The sequence below is a fragment of the Asparagus officinalis genome, chromosome 10 (genome assembly GCF_001876935.1).
Source record: "Asparagus officinalis chromosome 10, Aspof.V1, whole genome shotgun sequence".
NCBI lineage: Eukaryota > Viridiplantae > Streptophyta > Magnoliopsida > Asparagales > Asparagaceae > Asparagus > Asparagus officinalis.
This window is the reverse complement of record NC_033803.1, coordinates 33,871,203-33,893,253: the sequence shown is the minus strand read 5'-3', so window position 1 is coordinate 33,893,253 and position 22,051 is coordinate 33,871,203. Positions and strand designations below refer to the sequence as shown.

Genomic DNA, 22,051 nt, shown 5'->3' with positions numbered 1-22,051 from the left:
CCCGGCAACCAGTGAACAAGACGTGCAGCTATTTCATTGCCGGGAATTGTTCTTATGGGGAGAGGTGCAAGTTCGTGCATTCTTGGTTTGTTGGCGATAACTTCTCTTTGCTCACCCCTCTTCAAGGTCACCAGAAGGTGATACCTTTTCTATTTTTTTTTCTTGAATTTTGTCATGTGGGTTTTCCTTGATCATATAGATTTGATGGGTTTTGATGTTTGCAGGTTGTTACCGGGATTGCATTGCCTTTGGGCTCGGATAAGTTGTATTCGGGGAGCCAGGATGAGATGGTTCGGGTTTGGGATTGCCAGAGTGGCCAAGTAAGTTTCTGTTCATGAGATGTTCTATTGGTTTTGGAACTGAATTTCTGTGAATTTTTGTGAATTTAAAAATGTCTTGTTTCTTCTTGTAGTGTGTTGGGGTTATCAACATGGGAAACGAAGTTGGCTGCATGATCAGCGAGGGGCCTTGGATTTTTATAGGGATTACTAATTCTGTAAAGGTTTGGAATACGCAAACGTCAACTGATTTAACTCTCGATGGTCCAGTCGGGCAAGTGTATGCATTGGTGGCTGGCAATGAGATGCTATTTGCGGGAGCACAGGTTATGAACTTCCCTCTCTAAAGATTGTCGAAAATGGTTATTTTATTCTGTTTACAGTATCACGAAACTGATCCGACTTGTATTTCTGAAATGGTTTCAGGATGGTAGAATACTGGCATGGAAGTTTAACGCCATAAACAACTGCTTTGAACCTGCTGCTTCTCTTACTGGTCATCAACTTGCCGTAGTTTCATTAGTTATTGGAGCAGGGAGGCTTTACTCTGGTTCCATGGACAAGACAATAAGGGTGTGGAGCCTTCGTAATCTTTTTTTCCTGTTTTATGCATACTTCCTCTTCTGAAAATTTATGAGCACGGGTTTATAAGCTTTAGTAGGGTTCTAACAAACTCCACCCAGGTTGGCGCCTCACTTTATCTATAGCTTATGCAAGAGTTACTTTGCACATTGTCTTATATGTTGTTTCACCTATGACAACCTTAAATCTTCCGTATGGACTAATTTTGAACTGTTGGAATTCTTCTTGCACCCATACCCCCATAAAGACTTTTAATTTATACTATTTGTTGCGGTTTCTCATACTTTGTCCTTTGTTTTTAGTAAATGTTATTGATAATGGGACTTTATAACTTATATCTGGAATTACTTCTTTTTTTAAAATAACGATAGAACTATTTGAGGCCTACTTGCGCTTTTATGCTATGGTTGGGAGTTTACTAAGGGAAGGGAAGGGAAGGGAAACAATCTTTGGAAGTTCAGTGAGGGAAGTGAAGGAAAGCTAAACAAAGGGAAGGGGAAGGGAAGCAAAAGAAAGGAAATTGTAATATGTTATTTGGGAGTTGAGTTATCTTAGTGTTTGGGAGTAATAACGGGGGGAAGGGAAATGAAGGAAATATATGTAAATTTACACAAATGATCTTATAATAATAGCACATAATCTTATCAAACCAATACACACAACTCAAATTGACAAAACACACTATATATCTTATTAAAGCATAAACAACAATTCTCCAACCAATTTTTCAAGTTTGTCATAGGTATCCATAAATCGGCAACAAGTTTGTAATTGCTATACAATAACAAAAATGTGAAAAGAAGCCATAATTGCCACCAAATACCCAAAAGCATCTATCAAAAGTAGAAAACCAAAATATTAAAGATAAGTAAGTAGGAAGCTAATAATGAGGCGAGGGTGGCATAGATGCCCTATGCATCATCCTCACGAGTATTTGCTTCTGCCTCTCCCTTGGACATCCAAGTACTCCCCTTAGATTCTCTGGAGAATTAAATAAGAATATATATGCATCAATCATCAGCATCATCAATGTGTTCGTCGTCGACCCCAATCTCAACCAAAAGACTCCGAAGGTCATCTGTTTTAATTACAGTCTTTTACCGAGTCTTGTTGAATATCTCAGCACTTACAAGCATTGCTTCAGCCACTTTTTTTTATACTATTATAAATTTTTTCAGCACCAACATCCTCCTTTGACTTTCTGCTCTTCTTCAGTGAATTTACTGTTGACCTAGTCTCCATTGTAGCCCCATGAAAGTCTTCTTTATCAATTGTTTCTTGGTTACCATCAATACTCTCCAAGATGATTTCCTCCCTGGAAACCATTTCATCAATGCCATCAATTGTAAGATCAACATCAACCTTGTTAGTATCAGTACAAGCCCGCCTTCTCTCTAATATCTCAGCCGTAGTTTCGGCATGCTCTCATGTTGCTCTATCAGCTGCAAAAAGCAAAAGTAGTTTATCGTAATTTTGAATAGGCTTGGTCCTCCATTCAACAGCTTCTGGATGAGCCTGTAATGAGAGTGTTATAGCATAAGAACGAATTACCCAAAAGAACAAAATTGTACAAAAAGGAACTAGGAGAGTTATTTATTAACAGATAAAAGAGACATATTTATTGTATTATTAAACATCAATATATAACCAGCCCCCCATAATCAAATTATATTGTGATTAAGCAAGTCCTGCTATATCAAGGGAGTTAAAATTTGTAATAGAGGACCCAGTTATTACAAAGTATGAGCTAAAAGATGAATGTGATAGAATAGTCTATTAAGATAAGAAAGTTCAAAACATTAAATGGTATGAAAATGGTGTCTCGAGTATCATCTATTTGATGGCATCAAAATGGTGTGTCTCGAGTACCAGGGAAAAAAAAAGAAATAATCTAACTTAGAACTGAAATATGGGTGAACTTTTTGAGTTTGACATGTCCAAAGAGGAAAACAAGACTGGAAACAAAAACATATCCGGTCAAATTATCACCACTGTACATTCACAAACAATACATGTTATTAATGAATAATGTTTTACTTACATCCACAATAACACAACCACCACGACACATAGAACTACTAAAATAAATTACAATATTGATGAACCAACCAATATCTATAACTAGGAACTTATTGTACATCAAAACAATGTACATGTTGATAAACCAACCACTACAGATGCAGATTAGTAGAAGCACTTCGCAGTTTTCACATTAGAGGCAAAATTTCATAGTTCAGAGAATTTATTGTGTAGCCTTTCCTATATCCGGAGCAGGGAGGCTTTACTCTGGTTCCATGGACAAGACAATAAGGGTGTGGAGCCTTCGTAATCTTTTTTTCCTGTTTTATGCATACTTCCTCTTCTGAAAATTTATGAGCACGGGTTTATAAGCTTTAGTAGGGTTCTAACAAACTCCACCCAGGTTGGCGCCTCACTTTATCTATAGCTTATGCAAGAGTTACTTTGCACATTGTCTTATATGTTGTTTCACCTATGACAACCTTAAATCTTCCGTATGGACTAATTTTGAACTGTTGGAATTCTTCTTGCACCCATACCCCCATAAAGACTTTTAATTTATACTATTTGTTGCGGTTTCTCATACTTTGTCCTTTGTTTTTAGTAAATGTTATTGATAATGGGACTTTATAACTTATATCTGGAATTACTTCTTTTTTTAAAATAACGAGGGGGGGGGGGGGGAGAAGGGAAGGAAAGGGAATTGTAATATGTTGTTTGGGAGTTGAGTAAGGTGAATGAAGATGAAATTAATATAACTTGTTTGAGAGTAAAAATGGGGGAAGAGAAGGGAAGGAAATATATGTAAATTTGCACAAATCACCTTATACTAATAACACATAATCTTATCAAATCTTTACACACAACTCAAATTGACAAAACACACGTTGTATCTTATCAAAACATAAACAACAATTCTCCAACCAATTTTGCCACATGCAATTCTCCATAAATCGGCAAAAGTTTGTAATTGCCATACAATAACCAAAAATTGACAAGAAGTTACAATAGCCATCTAATATTCCAAGTTTACCATAAGCATCCATAATTCGGCAGCAAGTTTGTAATTGCCATATAATAACAAAAAAATGACAAGAAGCCATACTTGCCACCAAATACCCAAAAGCATCTATCAAAAGTAGAAAACCAAAATATTAAAGATAAGTAAGTAGGAAGCTAATAATGAGGCGAGGGTGGCATAGATGCCCTATGCATCATCCTCACGAGTATTTGCTTCTGCCTCTCCCTTGGACATCCAAGTACTCCCCTTAGATTCTCTGGAGAATTAAATAAGAATATATATGCATCAATCATCAGCATCATCAATGTGTTCGTCGTCGACCCCAATCTCAACCAAAAGACTCCGAAGGTCATCTGTTTTAATTACAGTCTTTTACCGAGTCTTGTTGAATATCTCAGCACTTACAAGCATTGCTTCAGCCACTTTTTTTTATACTATTATAAATTTTTTCAGCACCAACATCCTCCTTTGACTTTCTGCTCTTCTTCAGTGAATTTGCTGTTGACCTAGTCCCCATTGTAGCCCCACGAAAGTCTTCTTTGTTAATTGCTTCTTGGTTACCATCAATACTCTCCAAGATGATTTCCTCCCTAGAAACTATTTCATCAATGCCATCAATTGTAAGATCAACATCAACCTCGTTAGTATCAGTATAAGCCTGTCTTCTCTCTCATATCTCAGCCGTAGTTTCGGCATGCTCTCTTGTTGCTCTATCAGCTGCAAAAAGCTTAAGTAGTTTATCGTAATTTTGAATAGGTTTGGTCCTCCATTCGACAGCTTCTGGATGAGCCTGTAATTTTGAAAAAAAACACTAATAAGACAAACAATTTATACATTGTGCCAAGTTTAATGCCTCCCAAAGACAATATGTGCTGATCTGATTCATTGATGCATAGATTGTTCTGATGAATCATGGCGTTCAATTTCCAAATATAATAAAGTAATCTAGATGGTCATACAAGATAATCGAGCTATAGGCTAGCTGGACCTATGGTAGGCCATACAAGATTGTTCCTGTTCCTAATATATACAGACACGCGCCTCCACACAATATATATATACATATATATTGTATATTATAACATATATGTACGCATGTACATGTTTATGTATTTTTTTTCATTTCTTCAATCAACTTCTTGGTGCTTGTCAAAATTTTCAGTGATCAGTTATTATATGCAGTCAAAAGTGTGAATGGTTGTGAACTTTATTATGTTTAATTGTCTCTTGAATAATGAACTCTCTGGCAATGTTCATGGTATGAACATAGACTAATTGAATTGCATCAATGTGGCCCTAATATATCGGGCCTTGTTTAACCTCTTTGGCAATGTGCATGGTATGAACTCTCTGGCAATGTTCACAGGAGCATGCACACAAGCATATAAGTTACTTGAGGGTACAATCAAGCATAAATATGAAGCTATATTATATAGAAGTAAGAACTAAATGTATAGTAGTATGCATTATATTACTATAAGGGAAAAAATGTAATAAAGCATGAAACTAACTATTGAAAAAAATATAATAAAGCATGAAATGCATATAAATTACAATGATTGTGTAGTTATTTTTCATTACCTGAATTAGTCGATCCCACACTTCAGGTTCTGCACTCCACATGTTAGTGTTGCGATTCCAAGCAAAGCCGCTGCTCGCATTGTTAAACAAGTCATAGCAAGCTGCCCATTTTGACTTCATATACTTCATACGATTTTTCACCTTATCCCTATCAATTGGCTTATCGGGAAACATTTCTTGGAGTTCAGCCACTATTTGATTGTAAGTCGTTGGTGAAAAGACGGAATTGTGCCGGTTTCCAATCACATCTTGATGCAAAAGAGCTTCAATTTACTTCTCATCCATAGCACAATTCCACACCAAAGAGATGTGATTTCTTCCATTAGAAGAATCACCATCTGTATACCTTCTTTTCGACATTCCTAATTTACACAATAATGTTAGGAAATATACAGTTACATTCCTATTTTACACAATAATCTTAGCAAATACATAAGAAAATTATTTACAAGTCTATAAAGGACAATGAATGGTGATTATACTATTTTTACGAAAAATAAATAAATCTAGCCATCAAGTACAATAGAAATAGAAAACATAAGTTTTACAATCATCAAACACAACACAAATATTAAACATTATTGCAACAATCATGCATTATAATCTTCCCACCTATGTTACCTGGGTACTTCATTATTGAAGCCGTACCCGTACCGGACACGTACCCGATACTTTTTCCGTACCTAAACTTCATGGACACTTCTTGAATATATGCATGCATTTATTACAATATGTACTCAATTATACGATATATGTGTTAATTTAAAATATTTGTCAAAGACTTCCTGGACGTAGAACTTATACTTCACATCCGTCTTTTGAAACTAATGGGATACGGGTCGGGTTCGTTTCAGTCCATACCCAAGTTCAAAACTATATAATTAATGGGTCGTTTAGATGTCTAGTAAAAAAATGAGTAGTTTACAATTCACGATAATCAATATGATAAAATAAACTCAAAAATGTGATCAAAATTTTAATTCTAATGACACATGAAGCAGAAAAAATTATCTCATGTACATTATTAATTCAATATATATATATATGTAGTCGTGTCCCCGTACCCAACATTTTACAGTTTTGCCGTGTCTCCTACCCGCACCCGAACCAGTACCCGTGCCTGTTTCCGTGCAACTTAGCTTGCCACATAGAAGCTGCAATGGAATCTCTTAAACACTCCCCTCTTTGTTCATCTTCATCCTCGTCCACATCATCTTCGACCGATGGGTTTTCATTATCACCTTCTACCCCTTCAGGGAAATCATCTTCTGGGTCGGTACCCCTTAAAAAATTGTGCAAAACACAACAAGCTAGGATGATTTGATTTTGTACTTTAACACCATAATTCGGTTTAGTTGAGCTTGCTATGATGGGAAATCTTTTTTTTAAAACGCCAAATTCTCTTTCAATGGCATTGTGAAGTAACGCATGCCTTAGGTTAAATAGCTCACGTTGAGTCTTTGGTGGATTTCTTGAATACTCATTCAAATGGTAGCGTTTCCATCTATAGGGTGGAATTATTCCACTTCTTAACATATATCCACCATCAGTGAGATAATATTTTCCTAAAAAAATTCATTATGATTAATAACTGATAAAAAGGGGTTTTATTGTCATTAGTAGATTATTCAGGATTAATGATTACCTTGAGGGATTTTAAGTGAAAATCGTCATTGTAAAGTATTTTTTAAAATTCTGGAATCAGATGCAGTACATTCCCACCCAGGTATGACATAAGTGAATTTTAAGTTAAATGTGCAAGCAACCAATACAATTTGTGTTGGATGATCTTTCCTACCATGATATTTAGGAGCGTCGGTAGGAGAAACATTTACTCAGATGTGTGTTCCATCTATTGCTCCAACACAATCCTAATAATATAGGGAGTAATTAGTTAAATTCTAATTTTAACATCCTATACAAAGATAAGAATTTGTGAAATTTATCATCACCTTGAAATATGGATCAAACTTTGGATTGTTGCGTATCTCTGAAGGAATTTGTGCTCCATTAGGTTGCATTAAAAATATCTCTTCCAACTCTATCATAACTCTTAAAACATTATGAAAATGACGAGTCACACTCTCTCCAGATCGTCCAAATATCTTACTAACCTCATGAGTAGTTACGTTGTGTCCCAACATATACAAAAATTTTGCAACTTGTTTCTCAATAGTAACTCTTTGAGTTCGTTTAAGCCCGCCATCTCTCTCCAATATTCCACATAATTGATGAAAATCAATAGTAACTCTTTGAGTTCGTTTAAGCCCGCCATCTCTCTCCAATATTCCACATAATTGATGAAAAGCCGGTGGATTCATTCAGATCATTTCCCTATATACAATCCTTTGTGATAATATTTTCCGCACCATATTAGTTACTTATCTACGCTCGTAAGGTTCACTATTTAATCTCCTTCTATTCTCTCTTTATTGAATGAACCAATAAGCAATCACACAAAGAACATATCCAATTGCATAATGACATGCATGTTGAAATTTGACCCATGCTTCATCCATTATCTATGTGAGGATATAAAAATAACACAATTAGGATAGAAAATTAAAAATCGTTAATTATACACAAGCTAATGATAAATTTAGAAGGTCTTATTACTATACACAAATTAGCTTATCATGTAATTTTAATACTCTTTTATAACACTACTTGATCTGGAATGTAAGTTTCAATACTCTTTTATAACACATGTAGCCATTTACTCTCTCTGGCAATGTTGCACTGAAACCAATTGATATAGATTCAAAGTAAAATAACCGAAAACCCCTAAAAAAACAAAAACAAAGACCATTATCAGCTACTAACCAGTTAAAGCTTCACGAGTCCACTAACTGCAAGGCCGCCACTAGAAAACCCTCCAAATGAGCAGTAACTCCGTCGAAAAGGCCTAATCCTAATTTCCCAGAAAACATTGCAACTTTGAATAAAAAAAATCAGAAGCTGAGAAGAAAGAGAGAGGGATGACTGCTTACTTGAAGGAGGGTGTCGGTGATAGGGATCAAGTAGAGAACTCCGACGAGGGGAAGAAGACGACGGCACGGGGGGTGTGACCGCCGGGGACGCGCGGGGAAAGAGAGTGCGGGTGGGAGAGCGTGCGGAGAGAGGATGGTGGCTGCAAAAAATGGAAAAGAGATGGGGGAGTAGGGTTTACATTATAACCCTTGATTTATTTTGTTGATGAAGGGCAATATCGACATATCAAGTTGCTGTGAATTTTTCCAGTTCTGTTCCCCTCCTCTACCGCCCGAATTAGGCGGGAACAAATTTTCCCTCCATTTTTCCTTCATCCCCTTTCCTTTCCCCTTCCTTACCCCTCTCTACCCCCTTAAGAAATCTCCCAAACAAGGTGAAAAATAATTTTCTCTTCCCCTCCCCCTCTCTACCCTACATCCAAACAGGGCATTAGTGAATATTATTTCCATTCCATCAAAAAGAGTTGACATTATTTAGGTTGCATTTAGAATGCATCACCAATTATTTTGCCACTGATCAAATTTTTATCCAAAGCAAGTATTTGAGTGCTTCCTTTCATCTTCAATTGCTACATGTCTTCTTTTTAGTATACTTCTACAAACATCCAAAAAAACATGGACTATGTGACGCAGACGTAGAAACATGGAGGCCGATCGGATATCGTTCCGATGCCGACGAGCCCTGACAACAGCAGGTATTCCACGAGCTTGAATCCACAAGCTCAAAGTTTCTCAAACTTGAGAACGAAAACAATGAGAAAATTTCTCTTGATTGAATAATTAAAAGTTAATTACTTGATTTACAAAAGAAACTATTATTTATAGCCAACTAAACCTATCATAACTCTAATAAAAAAGAAAGTCTGAATCTAAAAGGAAATAATAAAAAAGGAACTCTTTCCTAATCTAAAAGGAAATAACCAAAAAGAACTCTTTCCTAATCTAAAAGGAAATAACCAAAAAGGAACTCTTTCCTAATCTGATGTCCGAATCGACACGGGTGTTTTTCTTCTTGTCTCGTCCAATGCTTGATCTTCTGTATCAGTCCCTCTTTTAGAAGAACTCGTCTCTGAGTTCGCATCACTCGAATACAACTTGATTGAAGGATGATAATCAGAAATATTCGCCACGTTAAATATCGCCGACATAGCCATTCCTTCTGGAAGATCCATTACATATGCATTATCATTGATCTTCTTGAGAATCTTGAACGGTCCATATCGTTTCAGCTTAAGTTTGCTATAAGTTCCAGTCGGCATCCGTTCTTTTCGTAAGTAAACCATCACCATGTCTCCTTCATTGAACACCTTGAGTAGCCTCTTCTTGTTCAAGCAATCCGTCATGGGGGCAACTATAAAACTGAAATTGCGAATGAAACACCGATAAAACGATGCTAGCCCATGAAAGCTTCTTACTTTCGTAACACTTGTTAGAGTCAGCCAATCCTTGATTGCCTTAACATTGTCCTCGTCGACTTGGATCCCCTGCGAGCTTACCACGAATCCCAAGAACACAAGTTGAGTCGTCAAGAACACACACTTTTTAAGATTGATGTAAAGCTCATTCTCCTTTAGCACTTGGAAGATCTCTCAGAGATGCAACATATGTTCCTGCTCATCCTGGCATTCGTAGAGGCCCTCACTACTCTTGAATGCATTCTTCCACTCGTTCCCGGGTCGAATTCGGATCTGATGATATCCACTCCTCAAGTCGACTTTCGAAAAGACGGTCACGCCTCCCAACTGATCTAACATGTCGTCTAGCCGAGGGATTAGGAACCTGTAACGAATTGTAATCTTGTTAATGGCCTTATTATCCACACACATCCGCCAACTGCTATTCTTCTTTGGTGTTAACAATGCTGGAACTGCGTATGGACTCATGCTCTCTCGGATGTAGTCTTTCTTAATAAGGTCCTCAATGGCGTCCTGTAAAACCTTCTTTTCCTGCGGGTTCATGTGATAGTTTGGGAGATTAGGAAGTACTGAATCCGGGATGAAATCAATGTGATGCTGAATATCCCTCATGAGAGGTAGACCCTCTGGCAGCTCTTCAGGAATCAACACTTCGAACTTCTTAAGCAGTGACTTCATCTTCCCTAGGATCTCAATGGGTGTCTTCACTTCTTCTTTGACAACTAAGGCAAACCTCTGCTTTAATTCCTTTGACTCGGCTAGAAACTCCCTTGCTACAAAGAGATATACGTTTGGACTTTTGATCTTTGGGGCTCTTTGGAGAGGGTGGAATAGGTGGTAGGATGATCTTTTTATTCATCCACATAAAAGAGTACTTGTTCTTCTTGCCGCCATGCGTAGCGTCAACATCATACTGTCACGGCCGTCTCAACAATATATAGCATGCGTCCATATCCACAATATCACAAGCAACAGAATCACTATAAGTCTTGCCTAGTGATAGTGATACGTGGCATACTTCGGTCACCTTCACAGAGGGATCCTTCTTGATTCATCCTATGGTATAAGGCACATGCTTTGTTTCAGTTGGTAGTTTTAAGTGATCCATCAAAGCCTTTGACACAATATTCTCATAGCTTCCATTGTCAATGATAAGGGTGCACACCTTGTTGTTGACTGAACATTTAGAAAAAAAATTTGATGTCGTTGTGATGAATCTGGTATCTTCTGAGCGCACAGAAGTTGTTGAACAACACACGACACATTGTCGCCTTCAATCTCTGCAACCTCTTCCTCAATACTCTTCTTCGGATGCCGTGTGTCCATCCTCGGCTTCTTCATAATCCGCTAGATTGATCTTTCGCCGTTGTGGGCACTCGTTGTACTTATGCCCTGGTTGGAGAAATCGGAAACACTTCCCTACAGTCGGCTTGACATATGGATTTGCTTGAGTCGTCGGGGGCTGTGGTTGAGTTGTCAACCGCTCGACCGATCGTGGAAGAACAGGCCGATCAGTCGTCCTTTGCCCGGTTGACTCACCTCTCGCCATCTCGACCGAACCTTCCTGTTCGGCTTGTCTGAAAGGTAACGTCTTGGAGGTCAATCTTTCTGCCTTAAGAGCTATGTTATGGGCTTTGTCCACAGAGTACACGTTGTGGATGATCACCTTCTCTTGAATTGAATACTTCAAACATTCGATATATTTGATCGCGAGTTGGTCCTCGCTCATCGACAAATCGCAATGAGAAGTAAAACGGAAGAACTCTTCAGTATAAGCACTTATTGATCTGATGCCTTGACGGCATTGCTCGAACTGGTTGTAAAGAATCTGTTGGTACTTGGTAGTTGGGTGGTAGGAACCTAGCTTGGAATAATTGCTTCATGCGTCGCCAAACCCGAACTAGTTGCATACATTGTTGTCGCTTAGTGTTTTGAGTCTGATCCCACCATGTCGCGGCTCCTCCTTTGAGACGATGTGCCACAAACTTCACTTGCTTCGGGTACATTAGCCATCTCAAAGAACGTCTCCACTTCATACAGCCAATCCAAGAAAGCCTATGTCTAGATTTCCTCCAAAGAAGGGGAGTTCTACCTTCATTCAGTACTCTTGGTCGTGGTGATGTCCGCCCTGTCGGTGATAATTACGACGAGGGTTGAAGCCTCTGCCTCGACCTCTGCCATAAGGTCGTCCTCCTTCGCTCGAGACGTTGTCGTACCATGGTCTCTCAAATTGGGCACCATAGTCTGCTCCTTCGTCACTGGATTCATCATGTGGAGGGGGTTGGTTGGGATGTTGCCTATGATATGGAGGGGGTTGATATGGAGGGGGTTGATACGAAATTGTTTGATATGGAGGAGGCTGATGCGAAGGGGGCTGATATGGAGGGGTTTGGTTTGGAAGTGGTTGATATGGAGGGGGATGAACTGGAGGGGGTAGGGGATTGTACGGGGATGGATGTCAGGGTATCCTAACTCTGGGTTCGCTTAGGTGAAGACCGTCGGTGAAGTTATTCCTATTGTTGAGGTGAATGGTAAGTCCTTTAATGTCTTGTTGAAGGTTCTGAAGAGAAGCCTCCAACGTGCCAAATCTTCCATCCATAGAATCCATCCTCGCGGAAAGATCCTGTAGAGAAAGCTCATTCTCGCCGTCACCTGCCATTGTCAAGGATGTTGAAGCCGAAGCTCTGATACCACTTGACGTAGACGTAGAAACGGGCAGGCCGATCGGATATCGTTCCGATACCGACGAGCCCTGATAACAGCAGGTATTCTACGAGCTTGAATCCATAAGCTCAAAGTTTCTCAAACTTGAGAATGAAAACAATGAAAAAATTTCTCTTGATTGAATAATTGAAAGTTAATTACTTGATTTACAAAAGGAACTATTATTTATAGCCAACTAAACCTATCCTAACTCTAATAAAAAAGAAAGTCTGAATCTAAAAGGAAATAACCAAAAATAACTCTTTCTTAATTTAAAATGAAATAACCAAAAAGGAACTCTTTCCTAATCTGATGTCCGAGTCGACACAGGTGCTTTTCTTCTTGTCTCGTCCAGTGCTTGATCTCCTGTATCATTATGCATATGGGATGCAGATATGACATGGATATAATAACATGCCAAACTCATGCGAATATTTTTTTTTAATTTTTTAGGGGTTTAGGTGGGGGGGCGCAGTTAATACATAATATTTATTTATGAATGTATATTTGTATTTATAAAATACATATGTATATGCATATGCGATAATTTAAGTTGCACACATGTCCTAACTTTTGCACTTTTATATATTAGTCACTATTGTGACGTGTTCGCTTGAACTTTAGTTTTTAGCATATCAAGACTGACAGATTGTAAATTCATCTCCTATTGTGCAATTAGTAAAAATTAAGTTGTTAACAAGGAAAAACATCATAGTTGTGTTGGAGAAAGGACCAAAAAGTGTCAAAGATATATGAAAAATTGAGGACATGTTCTGGAGATATTTGACACACGGCTAAGGAGTGTTGAGATGTGCTGATATGATATCCAGTGATAGAAGTGTTTAAAGAAAGTTTTGTACTTGCTTGAAAAGTTAGGGTAGGAATGTGAAGGGGTATACCTAATGTTACATTAAACGCTGGGCGCTTCTAGGCGTCAGACTTGGCGCCCAGCGCTTAGTCGCCTAGGCGGGCGCCTAAGCGGTTTCTGGGCGTTTTTTTTCTTTCTTCATTTAAGTGGTGATCGAATAGGTTTTGCTGAAGGTCGGAGGAGCTAGTGAAGGTGTTCATATTTGGAAGTTAATGGAGTTTGGAGGACGTGTAGGCTACGACACATAAAATCACAATCAAGGCCTACAGGGTGCAATCCACGTAAGCAGACAATGCTCCCCTAAACGCTCGTAAAATCTAGATGGGCAGCCTAAATAGCGCCTAGGCGTTAGGCGCTAGTTAGGCGGCCTAGGTACCGTCTAGGCCTAGGCGTACGCCTAAGCGGACTAGGCGGAGGTTTTTTAAAACAGTGGGTATACCAATATTTTAATATACTAATATATTACAATTTATTTAAAACTATTAATAATCTGAGAATCATAAAATAAAGTCATGATAATCAATAATTTCTAGAATGCTTTTAAGAGTAAATGCAATAAACTTATAATCAATTATCAGTAGTAAACAATAAATTAAGGTATTGCATGGTCATGGCAAACATTTAAAGAAAAGAGCAAATCGAGATGTTGTGCTAAGTAAGGTTTGAAAATTTCCCTTTTAATTGATAATCGATTATCAATTAAAATTTCCCTTTTAATTGATAATTGATAATTGTTAGCAAGAGATCAATAAGAATTACTATAACGTTTATCGTACAAAAGTAAATTAAGAAAATAACATTGTAAAAAAATCATAAACAGAATGCTTCTATAAACAAAGTGAATAAACTTAGAGTACTTATCTATCAAATAGGTCAACCACTTATGAGTTAGAAAATCATTTTTAAACACAAAGGAACTGTGGAATATGAAAATATGGTAAAAATGAAAATAAAGTAACTCTTAAATTGCCATAGTTGGCTAATGTACGTGTAAAATCTATTCCAGGTTCATGTCAGTGACAAAACTGATGTCTATACATTCGAGGGTATACTGGTAAATAATCAATAATTATACTACTAAATAAACAATTATTAATGTATATCAACTTTAGTAGGATAGCATGTTAACCCTTTTGACTATGCTACATAATAAATGTGTTGTTTAGTTCCTGCCTAGGTTGGGTTTTGTAATCCCCTTTCTTTTTCCATCTGAACCCTGTATATGGGAGTTATATCATTTTTATTTATTCAAGCATTTATAAAATTTTGTCTCATTTTTATACTTGAATTAAACCTTCACATACAACTTGTTATTTTTAGCATACGTGACAATCAGGGTTATTATCGTATTATAGGATAACTTTGTACAATTTCTTATTTCCATTGCATTTTATTAAAAGAATTATCTTAACTCACATTCCAATTTATTCTTTTAAAAAAAATTCAATGTTATATTGTAGGTTACCAGGATTTTGTAATCTTGTTATGACCAAAATAAGCTGAATGGATATTCGAATCTGGACCATAAGCTCTTGAGCAATTGGGTTTTTGTGAAGATTCTGTCTTCTTCCTGTGCTATTTTACTTCTCTATGGAAACTGTTCATTCCTCAAAATTTTGTACTATGCTATTATGTTTCAGGTTTGGGACCTTACAACTTTACAATGCATCGAGATCCTCACTGACCATACGTCAGTTGTCATGTCAGTATTATGTTGGGATCAATATTTGTTATCTTGCTCACTAGATCAAACAATAAAGGTGAGAATAGGCATTTTCATTTTTTTTACTCCATTGAATCTGTTAAGTGGTGTCGTTATAATGCTTGAATTTTTGCAGGTTTGGGTTGCCGCAGAAAGTGGAAAACTTGAAGTGACATATACTCACAGTGAAGAACATGTAAGTTCTGCACTGAATAATTTTTTGGTTATTAGACATTGATACTTCTTTCTAGAATTCTGTGAATTCACCTTATGGTATGCACAATGGTTGTTTTACAGTTTTACTTGCCATGGCATGAACAGGATATCTTTGTAGACATTCATTTATTATGTGGAGCTTAATCTTCGGATAGATTTCGTTTCACTGAACTTGTTTTGGACTGACCAGAGTCAAATCAATTTCTGCTTGGTATTCTAGATTATTTGCAAATCTGTATACTTCATTTCTTGCTTTGACTTGACATCTATATTGTTTACTAACTCATGCAAGTTTTACAACACTTTGATTCAAAGTTCACAACTTAATAACAAGAAAACCAAGGTAAAGGCTAAGTTATGATGAAACAGAGGAAAAAAATCGTATTTTCATTAAAACAAATAACTCAACATTAACGTAGTCAGCTTAGTAAAAATCCGCTTAAATGTATATAACATCAGCAAGTACCCAACAAACGAATACTTTAAAATAAGGTTAAATTTAAGAAAATCGTCCATAACGATTGATGATTATCAGATAACCCCCATAACTTTTAAAAAAACAGCAAGCCCCTTCAATTTCAAGTTTTTTTTCATAAAATTCTTTAAACTGCATTAGCTGCAATTTTCATACTGGGTGGGTAAAATTATGCAGGAGGATATTTTTGCTAGCAAATGTCTTCACACCTTTAACCCGGTTTCTTAAAAAATGTTAGAAGTTAGGGGGTTTTCTTGTATGCTTAAGGGGGTTTCTCATATTTTGAAAGTTATGGGGGGTTATTTATAATATTACAGAAGGTGCTAGGCGGATTAGGTGTTTCAGCCAGCGCTTAGACGCCTAGGTGTAGGCCTAGGTGGCACCTAGGCGTTTGGCTATTTTTAAAATTATTTAATTATAATAATTAATAAAAATATGTATTAAATTCATATAAAAATTTGTAAAATATAGCAATTTTAGATCCACAATAAACCATGCATAGTTAAATACTAAACAACCAAAATAATAACTAACAATGTTATAGAAAGCGCTAGGAGGCCTAGGCGTTGGACTCGATGCCTAGAGCCTAGGAGGTTTTATTTTTTATTTTTTAATTATAATAATTGATAGTAAATGTTAATGTTATAGAAGGCTTAGGTGTTGGACTGATGTTTAGGCGGATTTCTTTCTTCATTTAAGTGGCGGTCGAGGAGGTTATGTTGAAGGTCGAAGGAGATAGTGGAGGTGTTCATATTTGGAGGTTAAAGAAGTTTGGAAGAGGTTGGAGGATGTGGAGGCTGCAACACAGAAAATAATGATCAAGACCTAAATGGTACAGTCCAAGTAAGCAGACAATGCTCTCCTAAACACTCGTAAAATTTAGGTGGGCATCCTAGGTACCGCCTAGGCGCTAGGCACTAATTAGGCGGCCTAGGTACCGTCTAGGCCTAGGTCTAGGCGGACTAGGTGGAGGCTTTTTGAAACAGTGGTTATCTGATAATCGTTCTAAGTTAAGGGGGATTTTCTGAAATTTAGCCTTAAAAAAACTAGAAACAGAAATTTCTATTTCCTAAAAGCTTTGAGCAGTTCATCTCTTCCTCGACATTCTTTTCTTAATATCACAAATTCACTTTCTTTAAACTCATTTTCCCCTTCCCATTTGCACGTTCTTTCCTATCTTCAAGTAGCACACTTGTCTATTTTCTCCTACTAGAGCCCTTTTGAATCAATGCATTCTTGCCTCACCTCCAATCTGAGGCAACGTCGGAAAAAAACATTGGAAAAAACCGGGTTCGTTTGAACTTTCAAGGTTAGGAGTAGTACAATTTTTGTATTTTCAGGAAGTCCCTTCCCACTAGTATCCTTTTAAATTTTTTAGATCTATTGTAAGAAGAGAAGTTTAAGCTTTCGAATATCTTGAATCCAGAATTATTATGTGACATGCCAACCATGAACTCCCAAAAAAAGTAAAAAAAGGAAAAAAGGAAAAAAGGATTGACCATAAGAAGAGTAGATTAAGCTTTCAAATGTCCTGAATCCATAATTACCATGTTACATGCCAGCCATGAACACCCAAAAAAAAGTTTTTTTTTTTCTTTCTGAGTTAGAAGAGAGATTCTGTGAGAGAAATTTAGTTTTTTAAAACTGGGGGACGGATGGTAATTGCTAACCAATATCCTGTAAGACAACGTGGAGAAAAATAGAATTCATTATAGATGGAGAATTGTTCTATAGGAGGTGGCATGGAGGCATTTTAGTTGGTTTGGTGAAGAAAAGCATATTTGAAGGACAAATTTTTAAAAACAATTTGTTTTTGAAATTTAATTATCAAAAGCAACCGAGTTAGAATTTATTTAGCAAAAAACAACCTGTTTTATGTCCATATCAGCAACAACAATCAAAACTTAGTATATTCTGAAATTTTGATCTTTTTAAGTAAGCGGATTGGCAATCCTGGCTAATAATGATTTATAATAATAAAATGACGGTGATTAGATTACGCTTCTAGTTTCGTTTCGTGCTATGAACTACAAGGGAGGTTAAAGTCGGACCCGCCCTCCGATACTTCCATTCACACATACCTATATGACTGGGGGTTACAGGTTATAGCACGGTAAATGGTTAAGCTTAAATCTTAAATGACGGTAAAATCAAAATCAGAAGCGAGATTTTACGTATAACATTTTTACTTACCCGGTACTGCGTATCCTGGGTAATTAAATACTCATACTTTGAAATTGGCCAAATTTTGGCTGGTATGTTGTATGCTGATGTCAACAAAAAACGGTCGTTTTTGCTAAATAAATAAAAACTTGGTCGGTTTACACAGTTAAATCTCAAAATTAGTATTTCTTATCTATTTGAAAAGTAAACATACTTGGGTCATTGGGTGTAGTGGTAGGCATCTAACAACTTTCAGTACTGGGAGTGCTAATGTGAGAGATACATGGTAAGGTCTGACAGAAACCAAATTGCATACACTTTTCTCACAGCATATAGCTTAAGATGATGGGCCTTGTTTTGTGAGCAAAAATCACAGAGTGCTATCTGTAATGTATTCCATCCATAAGGGTTGTAATGATTTGTCAAACCTAAAAAAGTTGCATGCTCATTCTTGTGTTGCATTCCATACTTTATACATTCAAAATCCATTCGCAGTCCTATTTTATTTTATTTTTACTCAATAAGTTGTATCTTTAACTTGTTAAGCATAGTCCGGGAAAGAATAATAGAAGGCAGGATGAAGAGAGAGAAATAGATCTAAGTTGTATCTTAAAACTTGTTAAGCATAGTCTGGGAAAGAAGAATAGAAGGCAGGATGAAGAGCAAGAGAAATAGATCTCCATTTAACTACTAATTTATGTCTTAAGTTCTGTAAATCTGTATGTGCAATTAAAAGGATATATATAAGAGAAACAATCTTAGCCTATACTCACAACAGCAGGGATCATGCGGGCAAGATACTATGTAAATGCAGGAACGCAATGACTTGAATGGCTACTATGTCTGTGTAAGCATTAGGAATGATGGTCATAGATAATAAGGAGGCCTCATTCTGAAATGTAGCCACGCAATCCTCTGTTATGTAGCTTCTAACACTGCCACTCTTTGTCCTAGTTCACGCGCGCGCATAAACTCAGTCATGAAACGTACTGTCAGAATTAAGGACAACCTAGTCGCTCACACAAGCGCATACACATGCATGCTCACATGCAGACAATCGCACGCGCATACAGAGACACAAACACGCATGCTCCTCCCCACTGACCTACCCGCACTTGCATGAGTTTCAAGCTTTATGTATTTAGCTATTACTGTCTTCATATAATAGTTGAGACTCGAGAATTACTATGCCTCGATGATGATACAGTGTGATTTCCATGCCTTTGTCTTATTTTAAGTATCAAATACCATCGCACTTGAGTGAGAATTTTCATGCAACCAATTCCTTTTGTTCTGAATTTGAACCTGTTGAACTCTGCTGACAAGTTTTGCTTCTTTCAGGGCATACTTGCACTACGTGGGATGCATGATGCTGAAGGCAAACCAGTCCTGTTTGTTGCCTGCAATGATAACAGTGTGCACCTCTATGACCTACCTTCGTAAGTTTATCTAGTTCAGTTTGAGAAATGTCATTCTGTTGAGTTATGGATTCCGTCAAAATTGTTGTATTTTTTATTTTATTTTTTGTTTAATTATAGATTCAGTGAGAGGGGGAAGATCTTTGCCAAGAAGGAAGTCAGAGCCATACAAATAGGTCCTGATGGGCTATTTTTTACCGGAGATGGAACAGGCGAGCTTAAAGTATGGAAATGGGTTGCAAGTGACCCGACATCTGCTTAATATGATATGAAGTTTGACTTCTTTGTAATTTAATTTCTTCCTCCCCTATGTAATCTATAAAAGGGCTTGATATGCTGCAGAAGTGAGACGCATAATGTGGTCAAGATGTGTTAGAAGCGTGAGGCAAGGCAATTTTGAGGTCTTCACATTTATCTATTTATCGGCTCCTTCACGTTTTTAATAAAAATCAGTTTTTATTTTATATTTTAGTCTTCGGCGCACAGATTTAGTTTTATATGTTAGTTCGACTTTGAATAGAACATCATGCCTTTTTTATCCATGTATTATTTGAATGGAGCATCATGCTTTTTTTTGTGTGTTCTGTTCTGTTGATGTAACATGCAAAGTTTTATCAAGCCATTGGTTGTCGACCGGAGGAAAAACATTGAACTTTCGCAGATTGTTGTTTGCTATTCTCTGCTGCAAATCTAGGTGGTCATAGAACCTTCACTTATACTGTAGTTACTGACAAAAAAAAAATGCTTAATACCGTTATTATATCAGAATCCAATCTGATTTACTTCAGTCAGTATTTAAAATGTAAATTAGCATGGATTTTGTAGTTTCAAATTCAACACTCAAGGCCCAAAACTCCAGATATAGATAGGATCGTAGCGCGTTTTTGGCCTTCCATCTTGTTGAAGATAAGGCAAAAACATGACCATTCACTTAACATACAACTCTTTTTTCCTTCACGACCAGTAGCATTCTCTCTGAACTATACAGAGCAAACTTTACCAATCAAATGGATTGCAGGTTCACCTCTACTAATCTCTCAATCCCCCACAAGCTCTCAACCTCCAAATCCCACAAACTGCCAACTTCTTTACTCGGATGTTGCAAAGCGCAAAGCAAGCAAGAGTCTTCTTCTACTGCTACTTCAACACAACCTCAGCCTCAATCCACTACTACTCCGTACAAAATCAGGTTTCAAACTCTGCAGGCATGCACGCTTGGGATCTCCAGATACCCCGATTTTGAGTACAATGCTGAAGGAGGGATTGGTACTGCGACGGGTGAGAAATTGGCGACAACGGGTGAAGAATTGTTGGTAAATTTCGACATTGAAAGCTTGTATATCCCAGCTCTAACAGGGGCGACGACAAGGTTCTTAGGGTCGCCTTTGCCGCCATTTTTGAAGATTGAGATTGCTCCTGAGGACTTCAGAGGATGTATTAACAGTGAGAGCGGCATGGTAATTATACTCGCGTGAGACGCACTAATCTTTGTGAAATTGTGGTAATTTAGTAACATTATCCTACCACCATAAAAATTTTTGCGAGGACTTATGCATTGTCTTTGCACTTACGTAGCAAGTACTAATAGATGCAACTAACTTGAAATCTCCACTAACTGCAGGTTGAGCTAGAATTCAAAGCCAAGTTCAGGTTCTCAATAGGAAGTCTTTATAAAGCTCCTCCATTAGTGGTGAAAACCACACTGACATCTGAGGAATCCAAAGGATTGATACGAAGCGGTAAAGGCAAGAGGATGGACGGAGAGGGGCGGTGCAGGTTAGTCGGAGTGGCCACCGTTGATCCTGTCAATGATCTTCTTCTTGATTCCTTCCTCGGTCTTCCGACGGAATGCATTGCTGATCTTAATGCGCAAATTTCTGTTAATAGCTAAAACTGAGGGTTAGCTATTAAATTTGATGTTTCTGTACATATACAGAGTATTTAAACTATTGTATCTTCCAAATAAATAATAATATTAAGGAAAGTATTTTTCTCGTATTGGTCCTTCAAAAGACATGTCTTAGATCCCACAAAAGATGGTAATTATAAAATAAGTCCTTTTAAATTTTCACCTTACTCGAAACAAGGTCACGCTAACGTTTATATTAAAACCTAATTCGTATAAGATTAGCTGTCAGTCAAAATTAATCATATCTGACTTATACCTCTTACTAGGCCCCACCACCACCCCTACTCGCGCGGAAGGCGAAGGAAGGCGGAGGGAGATGTCGAGTAGGGTGAAGGAGATTCATGAGTTCTTCATGAGAGAGAGAGAGAGAGAGAGAGAGAGAGAGCCGGGGGGCGGGGGGTGGAATTTTTTTTAAATGTATGGGACAATTAAGGGTAGAAGCACTGATTATTTAGGTCAATGGAGATGGGACTCTTGGAGGCTTAGCTAAAAAGTCAAAGGAGGGTAAGGCTCAATTCTCTATTCCCAGTGTCCGACGCAAAATTTCTAATAACCGCTGGTGAAATTATTTCAAACTTTAATTTCTTTAAAAGAACTTTTTTAGCATTGACAATTTGAAGGATAAGTATCAGAAAAACCCTTTTCAGAAATAATTTTCTCAGCATGATCATTCTCCTTAAACACATTGGCCACTGGTCCACCACTATCTAC

At 37.3% G+C, this 22,051-nt stretch overlaps 2 protein-coding genes across 2 annotated transcripts; both read left to right on the top strand.

Moving 5' to 3' along the window:
- LOC109826623 (zinc finger CCCH domain-containing protein 17-like) lies at positions 6-19,902 on the top strand (the record flags this gene model as incomplete). Its single annotated transcript, XM_020393645.1, has 8 exons — positions 6-137; positions 225-320; positions 413-604; positions 705-851; positions 15,098-15,217; positions 15,296-15,355; positions 19,355-19,452; positions 19,552-19,902. Coding segments are annotated over 8 exons (987 nt in total), but the record flags the coding sequence as incomplete, so codon positions are not given.
- On the top strand, positions 20,232-21,429 carry LOC109825124. The gene is made up of 2 exons (XM_020391859.1): positions 20,232-20,888; positions 21,053-21,429. The coding sequence occupies exons 1-2, from the start codon at positions 20,439-20,441 to the stop codon at positions 21,320-21,322; spliced, it is 720 nt and encodes a 239-aa protein (XP_020247448.1). The 5' UTR covers positions 20,232-20,438; the 3' UTR covers positions 21,323-21,429.